The 14430-nt window shown below is 39.6% G+C and overlaps 1 protein-coding gene across 1 annotated transcript; it reads left to right on the plus strand.

Annotated features, from left to right (window-relative positions):
* The first annotated feature begins 1478 nt into the window (after positions 1-1478).
* LOC108260381 (adenylate cyclase type 10) lies at positions 1479-12905 on the plus strand. Its single transcript, XM_017460641.3, has 26 exons — positions 1479-1730; positions 2236-2280; positions 2367-2405; positions 2493-2636; positions 2717-2922; positions 3035-3110; positions 3192-3274; positions 3444-3641; positions 4324-4445; positions 4545-4621; positions 4714-4852; positions 5043-5095; positions 5194-5439; positions 8437-8715; positions 9059-9101; positions 9265-9478; positions 9570-9707; positions 9810-9976; positions 10119-10266; positions 10644-10848; positions 10938-11034; positions 11132-11238; positions 11588-11705; positions 11838-12036; positions 12274-12459; positions 12606-12905. The coding sequence occupies exons 1-26, from the start codon at positions 1604-1606 to the stop codon at positions 12729-12731; spliced, it is 3582 nt and encodes a 1193-aa protein (XP_017316130.1). The 5' UTR covers positions 1479-1603; the 3' UTR covers positions 12732-12905.
* The last annotated feature ends 1525 nt before the right edge of the window (positions 12906-14430 follow it).

Raw genomic sequence — 14430 nt, forward strand, 5'->3', positions numbered from 1 at the left:
TGAAGTCATATTTCTTATTTTTAAATTATATGTTCAATATTTATAAATTAGCAGTAGCATGTCTCCTGCCTCAATCAGTTCCAAAGAGGAAAGAAGGGATGAGGACACAAAGATATATTAATAGGATGCATTATAAAAATAGCTCTCTTCCAGAAAGGAGATATTTTATTCTCTATTATTCTCTAATGTGCATTAAGGGAAAAATGGATATCCTCATTTTACCCTCATCCCTCTCTGCAAAGAATCATGTTTAGAAGCCTTTTCCTCTAATTTCACAACCATGGATGAAACTGCATAAAGAGAATGAATCCATTCATGGTCCATTGCAGTGAACGGAGTTGAAGCAATTATCTCTCAAGGGCTCTATGTTTTTCTTTCATTTTCAGCTGTATCTGTCTGTTTGGCTTCGTGCTTTTCAGACTATATAACATACATATGACATAACAAGGCTACTTGCATGTCTGGAAATTTAACGAACTTGAGTAGCTAGTACTTACCGACACATTCCCTCTCAATCGGTTTGAAAAGTACAGGCAATAAGATTATAAAATGCTGAAAGAATATCAAATCATGAAAGAAAAATACGAAAAAGACCCAGGACTGTTGAGCAGCTAAAATCCTGTATCAAACACGAATGGGACAACCTTCTTCTCCCAAAACTCCAGCAACTGGTCTCCTCAGTTCCCAGACATATATGAACTGTTGTTAAAAGAAGAGGTGATGCTAGACAATGGTAAACAGGGCACTGTCCCTACTTTTTTCAGGTGTGTTGCTACCATCAGATTCAAAATTACCTTATTTTTCCATTAAAATGGTACATTTCCTCAGCTGAAACACTTTGTTTTCTTTGTTCTATTGTGAAAAAAAATATGGGTTTATGATCTTTGCAAATCATTGCATTCTGCTTTTATTTACATGTTCCACAACGTCCCAACCTTTTTGGAATTGGGATTGTGTATATATATTTGACAAGATGACTGCTTATCTGCAGTTGAAATAGGATGCATTTCTACATGAATGGATACTACCTGAAACATCTGTTTTAAAGGAAATAGTTTGAATGAATTTTAACATATAAATCCTGCACATGTGCTAATGTGGACATTTTATGTTAATAGGCTGTCAGCCCGCCACCCCTCCCTCTCTTTTTTTACTTTTATTTTCTTTGCATGTTTGTTTGTTTGCTTGTTTATCTATGTTTGTAAAAAAAAATAAAAAAAATAAATAAATAAATAAAAACTTTAAAATTAAAATTATTTCCCTTCTCATTAGCCATACAATTGTGATTATTAAACAGAGAGTGAATTTGTGTTAACAGTTAATAAGCATTTAATTCGTTCATCAACTTCTACAGTCATATTACGTTTATTCATTCCTCCAGTAAAATATCAGTGCGCTTCAAGGCGCCATCTAGAGGCGATTGAAGGTAAGTACTGGAACTGCGAATAAAACGGCGCTTTAAGAAAGCCGGACGCGCCGCTGGTCTGTGACGTCACGACGAGAAGTGGAATATAGAAGGCAGCTTGTTGTCTTCAGAACAGTTTGTTATTCTACAGTTAGTGGTTGCATTAACCGTGAGTTTGGACTGAACGAAAATTTAGACATGGATTTCAACCTTGCGGAAATTTTACATTCAGGAATGAGTCGTTCTGAGCTGTACAGGGTTCTATCATCAGAGGGAATTCGTGCTGCAGAAGTCAAGTCTGGTGTTTTGCTGTACTTGTCTACAGGTGGTCTGTGAGCTGGCGACCCTGGCTGTCCACTTGGTTACTTGGTTAAAACAAATGCTTGTTTTATGTGTAAATATTTTCTGAACTGCACAAATATCATGTAGCTACAATTCTAACTGGTGATTCGGTCGGGACTTGATCTCTTCTGTTCACTTATGCTGTGTGCTTATCTTTACTATCTTCCCAAGAGCAACAATCAGTTTTCATAAACTGTTTCTTTGTTTACATTGTCACTACTTACTATAGTACATAACTTGACTACATGAACAATGGACAATATTACAATTTGAATATAAATAGTCATTTGATATTTAGCACCTAAAAATGGCCAGTAACAGGTGCTAATTTCAGTAAGTGCAGCGGACGGTAGATTTACCCTATTATTTAGTTACCAGGAAAATACCACCATTTTAGACAAATTAGTTTTAGACTCTGTGTTTTTTGTACGAAATGTATTTTGCTGGAGTACTCTTGTTATCTTATTCTTCTCATTGTTCTTGTACAGTATTCTACAGATGGCCAATCGATCACAGAACAAAACTAGTTGCATGTAAGTTAGGAATTTTTGCCCTGCACTAATTTCTTAGTACATTTTGAACTGAGCAGATTGTAATGTCTGTTTGAACTACACTACAGGTGTCAATGCTGCAGGCGGTTACATAGTGCATTTCACAGGTATCTTTATTTTACTCTGGAAAGTTATGTTACAAAACATATTTGTGCACATGGCAGTACATCAGTGTTACATAATCTTGCCTGCAGACTACATTATTCTGGCTGAGTGGGTGGAGGAGAACGTGCAGATAAGTGACACCATATCTCATGTTATCCGATGTGCTTTCACAATGCTGGAAATGTCCAAAGTCCAACGGTGTAAATATTCCTATGTGGACAATATCAAAATAGGTGCTTATTTAGTTCTACATGCATAATTTAGTGTCTTTATGTTTGTTAGAATATTTACATGTTGTTCTTGTTTGTGGTAGCATTATCAGCTGGGGCGTTCACCAAAATGAGACTGGGAGAAGAAGAGAGTCAGGTTTGTGCTGTCATTGGCCCGGCTGTGGAAGAGATACGATCGGCTGAAGTGCTGCTGAAGCGACGCAACATCATTTTGTGCCCTGAAGCATGGCGGCACTGTGACAGACAAAATCTTATTGTCAAAAGTATTAAAAATGAAGAAGCTGTCAAGGTTGGTCTTAAACCTCATCTAGCATACTTTTTTGAATTCCCTTTCCCTTAAGTTCCCTTTCTCTTCAGTTCAACTAAAGGTTAACTTAATGATATAAATGTTGATACATCAGTTGCTATGCAGCAGGGAACAGAAAAGTATGTCAGTGGATGACCTGCGCCGTTACAACATTCACTTTCCTATGAAGAGTAAGGCACTTTTTTCACACAGCTTTTAATAAGTAAATTTCTATTGTTACATAAATCAATTTACATGTTTTATTTCTTTAGACTATCCAATTACATACATATTAACAAATGAAGAGAGAGAAACCTTCATCCGTGAGTTTATGATTCATACAGCCTGTAACAAGGTGAGTACTATTTGAGGCAATAATGTATCAGAATTAGTATGTTAGATGGTCGTACAGTACACATTCTTGGTCAGAGTTGGACCTTGGTGTTTGCTTCGTGCTCCAACTGCACTTACAGCATAAGTGTAAATGGAGAATGGGACGAAGTTATTTATTTTTCTTCTATTAGATACATGAAAATCAGCAATGGCAAGCCCCCAATCCTGGCCTGCCAGAGATATGGCCTACCACCATCATGTTTGTGTATCTGCAATTCGTGCTGACTCAGATGGATCTGAGATTCGATCGTCACGAAGTCAGCGAAACTATTGCAGGGCAGATGTTCAGGTGCCGTGGGAAAATCTGCAATGTCTTCTTTTTTGAAGAGGTACGTTTTCCAGGTTTTCCTGGTTACTTTATTATTATTATTCTGCTTATTATTATTATTATTATTATTATTATTACTACAGTCAGTAACAGACATTTAACTGGGTAAACAGTTGATAATTTTACAGAGTTTAAAGTATAAAGTAACATACAGTCACAATCACAATTACAGTTTTATTTTCATGACGAGATTCTTACCTACTCGAGCGCACGGTGGCTTAGTGATTCCAGGGTCCGGGGTTCGAGTCCCGCCGGGGCCATGTGTGTGCGGAGTTTGTATGTTCTCCCCGTGCTGCGGGGGTTTCCTCCGGGTACACCGGTTTCCTCCCCCAGTCCAAAGACATGCATGGTAGGCTGATTGGGGTCACTAAAATGACACCTAAAATGTCAGTAGAATGGGTGTGTGAGGGTGTATGTGTGTGCCCTGCGATGGACTGCCAGCCCGTCCAGGGTGTACCCCGCCTTGTGCCCGATGCTCCCTGGGATAGGCTCCAGGTTCCCCCGCAACCCTGAAAAGGAGTAAGTGGTTGAAGATGGATGGATGGATGGATTCTTACCTACTAATAATAAGGTCAAGTTTGATCAGCCTTCAGAGAAAACTCACACCTGCCATTTTTACCACTGTAAAGCTGAATGGGAACATCACATGCAGTCATTTCTCTGTATCGGTCATGTGATTTCAGGGCTGTATTTTTGTGTGTGCCGTTGGCTTACCTGGGGATAAGAGACAGGATAAGACTGCTCAAGCAGTGCAGGCTGCCTTGCGGATACATGATACATGCTGCCAACAAATGGACAGTGTTTCGTAAGTCACAGCATGGAGTGTCCCAAACAAACTCCTCATTATCATTTTACGCACTTACACACCTGGAGAATTTCGACTTGTCCTGTTTGTGTCCTATAGGAGTATCTCTATAGGCGTAGCTACAGGAAGAGTCAAGTACAAGTTTGAAAAGAGCCCTTTGAGAGAATGTTTCAGTGGTGAGTGTTTTCCTACACAGCGTTACTTCAGTGTTCTCTAAACATTGATATTTTGTTAACTGTTAAAAATGTACCATTTCCCTCTGTGACAGTGTATGGAGAGAAAGTGCGTGAGGCTGCAAAGTTGTTGATGAAAAATCCAGGGATTGTGTCATGTGATGAGCCGACCAAACACTACTCCATGCTGCCTCTTTCAACCTTTAAGCTTCCAAATTGGACCCATGAGGTTGTGTAAGTGTATTATCGTGGCGATGCCAATCAGATGTAAATGCGTACAGTTCTATTTTTATTGTATTTTAATTTTTTTGTGCTGTATTGTAGTTTTTTTCTACTGATTGAAATCATCTGAACACAATGAGTGACAACCGATACAAAAGTGGATTATTTAACAATAATCTGAGGAACTGGTACTGCATTACAGGTGTGTTCTTGAACCTGGATTGTCATCTGATGAGATGAACGCCAGGCGATTGGGTGAGTGTTTAACTTTCGTCAATGAAGCACATTCCTTTTTTTCTAAACAAGGCTTACCTCAGCAATGCACTTACTACTTTTTGTTATATCTTGTCTAGCTTTGGCTAACATATGGACAATGCTGTACGAAGAGAAGGAGGTGGTGAAATATGCCGCTGTTATTGGATCCTTCACCGATAACAACTTCAACTTTGAGCAGCTGAAGAATACGATGCCTCCTAGGGATAATCAGAAGCTCATAATCCTCCTGAGATCACTGTTTAGAGTGGGCATCTTCAAGTGTGCCTCAGAGCCCAGGAACATCTCATCAACCAATTCCTGTTACTGCAAGAACAACTGCGAAGGTAAGAGATTATGAGCGGATGTGATTTATTTATTTTTTTCCCCTCAACTTTAATGGCTTGTTATCCTTTTCTGTCTTTTTCTTGGGTTTGCCCAAAGTATTGAATATTTGTCCGGAGGGATATAGCCAAATAGTTTTAGGTTGTGAGTCTCCATTGCTGAAACATGTGGTTTTGTTTAGAAAACAAATACATGTGCTTTTGAGGAATGACAGAGGATTTTAATATCGCTCTCAAGTTTAAGGTCAATCATTTCGATTACGTGTTTGTTTTTTTTGTGTAGACTACTGAAACTAAATTGTTTTGTGTGGTAGAGAAGGGGATTTGATGCATTCTTGTCCTGATAAAGAAACACAACCTCAAGGTTATAATGCTGACAGAAAGATAGAGGAAGTTAAAAGACGTAAAAATAGTGAAGAAAAAGTTGATGAAGGGGAAACGGTGACTAATCGTATTGAGGCAAGTGCAGGAAGAAGAAGAAAGGAACCAAGAAGGATGTGTTGAATGAAATCAAAGGAAAAATATGTGGGAAAACAGGACAATGTTGGTATAGATGTAGATGATGCAGGCTTGTTCTTTTCCTCTTTTCAGGGAGGATGAAGCAGTTTTTAAAATGCCAGCAACTAAGAGGAAATTTAATAGATGAGAAATGGAAGAAAAAAATCAATCTCAATGTTCAGTTCAAAATTTGAGGAGGGAGAACTTGGTACAGATGAGTTTTCAGGCTCAGAAAGTTAGAGAGTCCTCTGATTTGTCAGTTGTTGTCACGTAATAAACGTAATGGACGATAGAATGGACGCAAGTGCAGAAAAGAGCTTTTATTTGAAGAGAGGCAGGCAGACCAGTCCAAATCATCAGACAATTGCGTGGTCACAAAACAGGAAATGGGTCAGGTGATTGGCAAACAAGCATAAACGAGGCAAAACCAGAACCAAGAACGAGATCAAAACAATAACACATGAACCGAGAACAAACGCTTGGTATACGGAAAACTCACTTCACAAAGTCATAAATGACAGTCTGCCAGGAGGAAAGCTGCCACTGAGTTGTGCCACACAGTCCTAACTTTACTCCCAAGAAAGGTGATCTGAAAGAGATCAAGAACCGGAGGTCAGAGGCTTTATTGTGTGCTGATTGTAAAATCTTACCAAAGGCTTTGGCCACTAGGTTGAAAGAAGATTTCAGGCAGATCATACATACGGACCAGTCTTACTGTATACCTAACAGATTCGCAAGGACGAATTGGAAAGTGGAAATGGTTTTTGCCAAAAGATTTCCTGTAGGGGGAGAATTCGTATCAATAATTTACTTGCATCTGTTTTGTGGTATTATTTGGCAGTTTTAGAGCCTTCAGTGGGTCTTCCTGAAAAAGTTAAAACAATTATTATTATTTTATTTTTTTTGTGGGAAAACTACATTGGATTCCAAACAGTGTGCTGTATTTGCCATTAGAGGAAGTGGGTCAAGGGTTAATACATGTTGCAAACCTGAAGAGCTGCTTTTAGATTGCAGTTTAAGAAATTGTATCAGAATTTATCATGGGCACAAATAGTTTGTCTCCTTGTATGTGTGGTTGGGGGATTAGGTTTTGGGAAGAATTTCTTTTGGACTGACTCTAAAAGGGTAAATATTAAAGTAGTTTCCAAATTTTATGAGCATTCAAAAAGACTAGAGTGTGGTTAAAGTCTCGAGGTCTACAAATTGTGTACTGTTTCTTGAAGGAGCCTCTGATCAATGGAGTGTGTTTGGATTTATCTTGTGAAACATGGATTGGACAGAAATGAATAAATACGCACGCAATCACAATATAGGATCTCGTTGACCTAGCTCGGTGGCATTGGATAATAGTCTAATAATAACCCAGAGACTAGGCATTCAGTCTATAGGGACAGTTGGACACTTATTGGAAAGATGTTGAAGTCTTTTAATTGAAGATGGAATGAGTCTTTTACACAACTGCTTAATTGCACACTTCAGCCTAGATGCCGAGCATAATTTTCCAGGTCTAAATATCTCTCCAGATTTGCCGGATGTAGAAGTTAATTGTCCATTAGCTGTTTCAAATAATTTAATTGACTGGAGTTTAACATCAATCGGAGGCTAATCATTGTATTAAATATGTGTAAAGCAGTTAAATAAAGAAAGTCTGATACATTTTAATGCTCCTTGGAGGATTCATGTATGTGGAACTTCAAATTTTAAACCAATGGTGCGTGCTCATGGAATTCATGCCAAGTTTCTTGGAGGTCTGCAGTGTAGCATTTTGCTTGGTGTTATGACTGTTAATGATTTTTTTTTTAATCTGTTTTAAATCATTCTGTACAAGATAAATGTGTTTTGTTTTGTAATCAAAGTCTTGTGAAAGTCTTTTAATGAAATGTTTACCATGCTTCTTTTCATTTTTGACTTTAAATATTACAAAGGAAACAAATGAAGGGCCGTTTGATAAACTTTGTATTGGGTCAGGCAAAAATTAAAGTGGGAAACAGAAAATCAATGTTGGAAATGATTGTAATTTAGTCAATGTGTTCAAACGACTTATGTTCCGCAATGGGATATCTTTTTTTGGAATTTGAAAGCATATTGACGTTTGAAGAGAGATTGTGAAAGGTTGAAGACAATATTCTGTATTTTGCCGATGGAACAGGATGAAAAGTATGTTTGTTTGGGGGGTTTTTTTGTGCTATTGAACTGATGTTTTACTGGTAATAATAAAGGTGATTTACAACTCTAGTTCTCTCAACATACTTCACTGACTCGTTCTTATGAAAACATGGATTACAAAAATTAATGTTTGATCAAAGATCATTTTTGACATCACTGGATAACATTTACGTTTCCAAAGCATGGCACAATTTTGAGCAAATAAAGAATTGTTGTTAATCCTGATCAGCATCACGAAATCCTTGTGATTGTACTGTAATCACTTAACAACCCTAAATGTAACTCTTCTGTAATACTGAACAGTGCACTTAAACACTTAAACTGTTTCTCTCTCAGAGTTCATTTGGTTCTCAGTGGATCCTGTGTGGACGTGTCGGCAGATGAGTTTCTGCACCAAGGGTGAAATGGAGACATATGTGGATTTAATCTATTGCAATCAATTCGACGGTTACCACAGTGGCCGTGCCGAATTCCTGATGAAAAAGACCTACCGCTGCAGCAAGTGCAACGCCAGGAGTTTCCAGTTCGAAGAGGAAGTGGTCATAGATGACAATAGCGAGCATCTCCAAGAGATCTACAAGGCAATACGGCATTATGAGATCTTTCGTAGCCAAGGTCAGAGATTGAAATCTTGACTTCCATTCCAGGGCCTAATTCATACAAACATATATCAAATGCTTAAACCTTCAGATTGGTTACAATGTTGGCCAATACCAGATTTTCACCAATACTGACCATTTTGTTGAACCGTATCAGCCACATCAGCCAATTTTATCAGCAAGCCAATTAGTTGGTCAGGTCCTATTGTGAACAAGTTAATTCTTATTCATTACCGTTCTAAACATGCAAATATACTGTAGACACACACACTCAAGAACTCTATTGAGGTCAGCTTATGTTTATAAACACTGTGAGAAAAGAGTGTAGAAATTGTAAAATAAGTGTTTTTTCTATGTAGGGATGTGCTCTCGAAATAAGGTGTACACAACTGAAGGAAATGGGTGAGGATACAGTGATTGCATTGATATAGACAAAACATTTATTATAAAGATGTGATCATGATTCAGAGCTTATGTACAGATGCTGATAAATCTGATGGATGCATTGCTGTAATGTAACCTCACCATATACAGGGAGTAACATTGCTTGTGTGTATGTATGCAGTAATGATACAGAGAACTTCCTGGGCAAGGTGATGTCAGTACTGACGGAAGCGCGTGATAGGACGACTGCAGGCAGCTGCTGGTGTGCTCAGCTAGTGGAGACAGTACTCATCCCTACACTGAAACACTGGTGGCTTTCAGGATGCGTGTCCAAGACATTTTACTACCTGGTGGAGAGTGCAGCTGCCTTTGTATATCTTCAGAATTATGATAGGGTATGTGTGTAGTCTAACTGCTTATTTAACTGTATAACTGACCTAGTTGTGATCATTACACATGACTGTGAGAAAGTGTGTCTTGTTGCAGGCGTTGCAGTATTTGACTAAGGCCAGGCACTTTCCGGAAAATATAAAAAAAGGCAAGCCTGCATTTCCATCAGCCTTTAGACCTTCCCAATATATCGATGACTTTCATCAAGTATTTATGCATCGGCTCACAGGAGAGGTATGTAAAGACTTGGGTATCCAAGACTCGAATGCAAATCCAAAGTGCAAATATAACTTGGCAAATACAAACAGGTCTTCATTATGTCTTAATTTCTCCCAGATTCTGTTTAGAGCAGGGAAAATTCTGGAGGCAGAGGAGAATTTTAAGAACGCCTTGAAGATCCTGAACTGCAATCTGCCTCGCAGTTCTGTTGCACAATCCTTTAAGCTCATATACGAGAAGCTGAAGAAACTCCATTATCGGTCCAAACAGTTCCAGATCCCAAGGTATGAGTCTATTCATGTTATCATTGCACAAGAAATGAAGACTGTCAGAATGCAGAACGTTTTATAAGATGATTGTGTCTGTGTGTGTCTCTGTGTGTGTGTGTGTGTGTGTGTGTCTGTGTGTGTGTGTGTGTGTGTGTAGGGAAAGAAAGCTAGAGCGTCTACATGAATGCATCAATTGTCTGTCTTTCCTTTGGAAAATCAATTGCATGCGTGGCCGGCTCAGGTGTGCATCGCTGGCCATCACCATGGAAATCAATCTTGCCTTCCAGAGTACCAGTCCGTTCAAGGTCAGTGTCAAAGTTCAACAGGATTAAGACATGCGGACATGAGTCTGATTTTAATTATGATTCCACAGATTAATCACAGAAAAGGAAAACAGAGAAAGGTGAATCAGAGCAGAGAAAGAGTCTTATTAAAAGTGTGACCAATCATATTTAATGGAGGACATGTTTTTTGTATTATTTGCTTTTAGTTAACTTCAGTCCCTTATTATACCTTTTAATGTATGAACCTAGATTGTTAAACACAGATCTCAGACAGCCATGATCTTTTAAAGATTTGTGCTTTCCTTCAGGTTTGTTAAAGTCTTGTGGCCATTCATGACTAGATTGTGATGCCCATGACACGGACAAGAATAACAAGTCGTGTGATTGTGTATCTGCAGATCGTCTACTCCGCCATCGACTATCTCAAATACAGTCAGTTTACAGGCGAGAAGAGCGAGTGCAAGCGTCTCGAAGCCTTCCTGTACAGAACTTGTGCCAGCCTTTCAGACCACCCTGGGGGACGGAGGCTGATAAGCCACTTGACTCAAACCCTTGCCGTCGTTAAAATGTGCACAGGGGACCTGGAGCAGTCAATCGAGTGCAGTATGTAGACGTGTCCTTCTTAAAGGCTCAGTTTCCTAATGTGTATATGAAAGAACAAGACTAAGTTTGTGGTGGTATGCGTTCGACAGCTATTCGAGCTCAGCAGCTGTGTGAAGTCCAGAACATACCCGGTTTGGACGTGAGGACCACAGCTGCATTACACCTGCCTCTGCTCCTCACTGACAGGTGGGTATGGGTTGGTGTTGCTTCAGTTATTGCTTGAAACAATTATACCTGATGATGCAGAACATGTGACTGTGTGTGTATGTGTCAATGTGTACAGATACAGCGAGAGTGTGCAGCAGATCCAGACTCTGAGCAAAGAAATGTCAAGCAGCATAGCAAAGGGCTGGTTTTATGCTGCCTGCATGAACTTCTTTCTGTATGCTGGTATGCACTCTGTCAGTCATGGGAAGATCCATGATTATTATTCTGTTACACGTGAACAGCAATGGGAAAAAATTCGTAATGGAGCAAAATAAAATCTATGTATTACATTTTGCAATAGAAAAATTAGATCAGTATTTTTCTATTCTACAATCTTCAAGTACGAATTTTAGAAATACTGTTGTGTAATTTAAATACATATTTCAGACCCATGTATCATAAGTTCAGCCCATCCCTGTCCATGGTCAAATCAACTTTTAGCTGTTATGTTTATGGATAAACAGTAAACCGACCTGAAAATAATTATCTGAAATCTGTCCAGCACGAACCGTTTTGTCCTTGTTTGGTTCAGGATTTGTATTCAGACCATTCGAGGAGTGTTTGGCTTTTGTGGAAGAGTCTCGGTCAGATGCCAACCTGGAAGCTGATAAGAGTCTGATGCTGCATCTTTACTCTGCAGTGGCTCTGTGGTGAGACGTTGCTCTCAGTCACATAGAGTAACTTTACCATATATGACTCTCAGTCACATGTAAGATAGCATTCAGGATTGGTGTAAGACTAAAATACTGGCTCTGTAAGCGTGTGTGTGTGTGTGTGTTCAGGTATGCACGGCTGGAAAATTGGGAGATATTTGCTGTCTTCTTTGATAAGGCGTATAAATTGTACACTTGGATTCCAACCTTCATTGAGTCTATCAGTAGTGGTGGGGTCATGCTCCTGGAGTGCAGCATCCTACTCTTCAGGAAAGAACTGATTGATTGCAACCGTCAAAGAAGGATTACCCTTAAAAGAGCACAAAAGGTTTTTTTAAAGCTTTAATTCAGATTTTTTTTTTTTTTTTTAAATGAGCGGAACTGAAGCAAAAACAGATAATACACTTTTAATGTGAACCTGTCTGGAGAGTTTTTCCAAACTTGGTCCATACGTGATAAAGAACTACTGTGTATGTGTAATATTTTACGATATAGCTTCTACACTACATAAACATTACCTCAATCACTATATACATGATGTAACATGCCGTATTTTCTCACACAGCTCTCTTCAGACTTCACACGTTTTGGAAAAAGTCACATCTTCACCCCACGTGTGTTGCACCTGAATGCTTACCTGCACCACCTGACTGGAAGGAAAACGCTGGCGCAGGACCTCTTCAAGGAAGCTCTGGTGCTGTGTGAGAAACAGGGCAACCTTCTAGACCAGAAGTGGATCAGGCAGAGCCAGGTACACAAGCTCAACCATGAATGTCCTCACGCTGTCCACCGACTTCCTTTTACCATTACCCAAGAAAAATGCCTGAAAACTGACTGTATATCATAGAGTCTTAGTGAATTTACATTCTTTAGTGAATCTGGTTTCCTCTCTCGTAGGTTGACTGCTCTGGTGCATGTAGCCACACTCCAGCAGAGTGGTCTACAGCTGTTCTGAGCATGCCCAGATGGGACCAAGCAGCAAAACTCCAGCCTGAGGAGCTGCTTAACTATCGCTTCCACTGAAACAAGCAGAGGTTAGACGGCGTTCCCATATTTTGTAAAAACTTGCAGGTGGTCAAATGTGGCATGAAAATACAAATTGGAAATAAAATAGTGACACCAAACCCAAATCTGTGTCTGTCATTATGAAATATTATGGCGTGAACTGCAACACTTTTAATCATGAAACATTAAAAGACAGACGTGCAAACAAACGTGCAAACAAAACAGAAGGATGTATGTACGTGTGTTTAGTTACTGTCTTACTGTGTGGCCACATCATTTGCCATCACCCCCCCGCAGAACCTCACTGACACAGCGAGAAATCACCCGTAGCATTAGCTTCACCTGGAGCATACTGGACAATAAATCAAAAGGGCTGCATGGCCAAGTACCACTGCGTAATTCTGCTATCTGCTATTACTATAGAGCCTTATGGTCAGTTTCCACAATAAACTCTCCCCAACAGATAATATTTTGGGGAATCTCGAGCCCATTTCACAGCCAAGCACTCCTTTTCGATTGTAGAATATCGGACCTCTCTAGGAAAGAGTTTATGGCTAATACAAGCCACAAGTTGTCGTCCAATGGGTGGCCCTTGCAGAAGCACGGCTCCAATGCCTCGTTCCGAAGCATCTGTTTGCACAATAAACAATTGATTAAAGTCAGGCAACACAGGGTCCTCACCCAGGACAGTCTGGATGTCTTGAAAAGCCATTTTTGCTTCCTCAGACCACTGAAACTGGTTGGGGCATCTTGAGTACACCATATCAGTCAAGGCTGCTGCTCTGCCAGAGAAATTGGGAATAAATCTGTTATAAAAAACCTGCCATACCAAGGAATGATCTTAATTCTTTTTGTGTTTGAGGTATAGGACACTGTTGAATGATTGTACCCTCTTCACCTGGGGTCTGACCACCCCTTTAGGAATGATGTAGCCCAGATATTCAATTTCAGTTTGGCCACAGCACATTTAAATGGATTGATGGTGAGGCCTGCTTGTTGGAGTCGCTGCAGAACTTTTTGAACGTGTTGTAGGTGCTGTTCTCAAGTGTCACTGTAGAAAACAATGTAATCTAATTTGTCGGTCGTACAAGACAAACCATCCAATATCTGGTCCACAAGCCTCTGAAAAGTGGCTGGAGCAGGAGACAGGCCAAAATGAAGAACCCTTAAATGAAATAGCCCTCGTAGGGTTCTAAAGGAGGATAACTCTCTAGATTGAGGAGTGAGAGGAATTTGTCCTTATCCTTTGGTGAGGTCAACGGTGGTCAGATACTTGCTTTGACCTAGGCGGCCAATTAGGTCACTTATTGGGGGAGTTGAATAGGAATCAAACTTAGACCGTTCGTAGAGGGTTCAGGTATCGAAAATCGATAGAGAATCTTAAGGTTCCGTCGTTTTTTGGAACTAAAACCCCTGGTGATACCACTCACTCTTAGAAGGCTCGATGATTCCCAACGTCAGCATCAGCTCAATCTCTTTCCTCAATGAGGCTTGTAATCACTCAGGTATTCCATAACTCATCCTTTTAACAATAGCATCACTTTTCAACACAATCTCATTTTTAATCAATGTTGTGATGCCCAGATAGTCAGAAAAAAGTTCCGGGTTGCAAAGAGCTCTCACCTGCTGATACCTTTTGGCAAATGATCTAAATTAACACATTCTGTTACCGGCTGAGGCAAATATTGCTCTTCCAGTTCCTCTTCCTCAATCACCT

The sequence above is a fragment of the Ictalurus punctatus genome, chromosome 28 (assembly GCF_001660625.3).
Source record: "Ictalurus punctatus breed USDA103 chromosome 28, Coco_2.0, whole genome shotgun sequence".
Classification (NCBI taxonomy): Eukaryota; Metazoa; Chordata; class Actinopteri; order Siluriformes; family Ictaluridae; genus Ictalurus; species Ictalurus punctatus.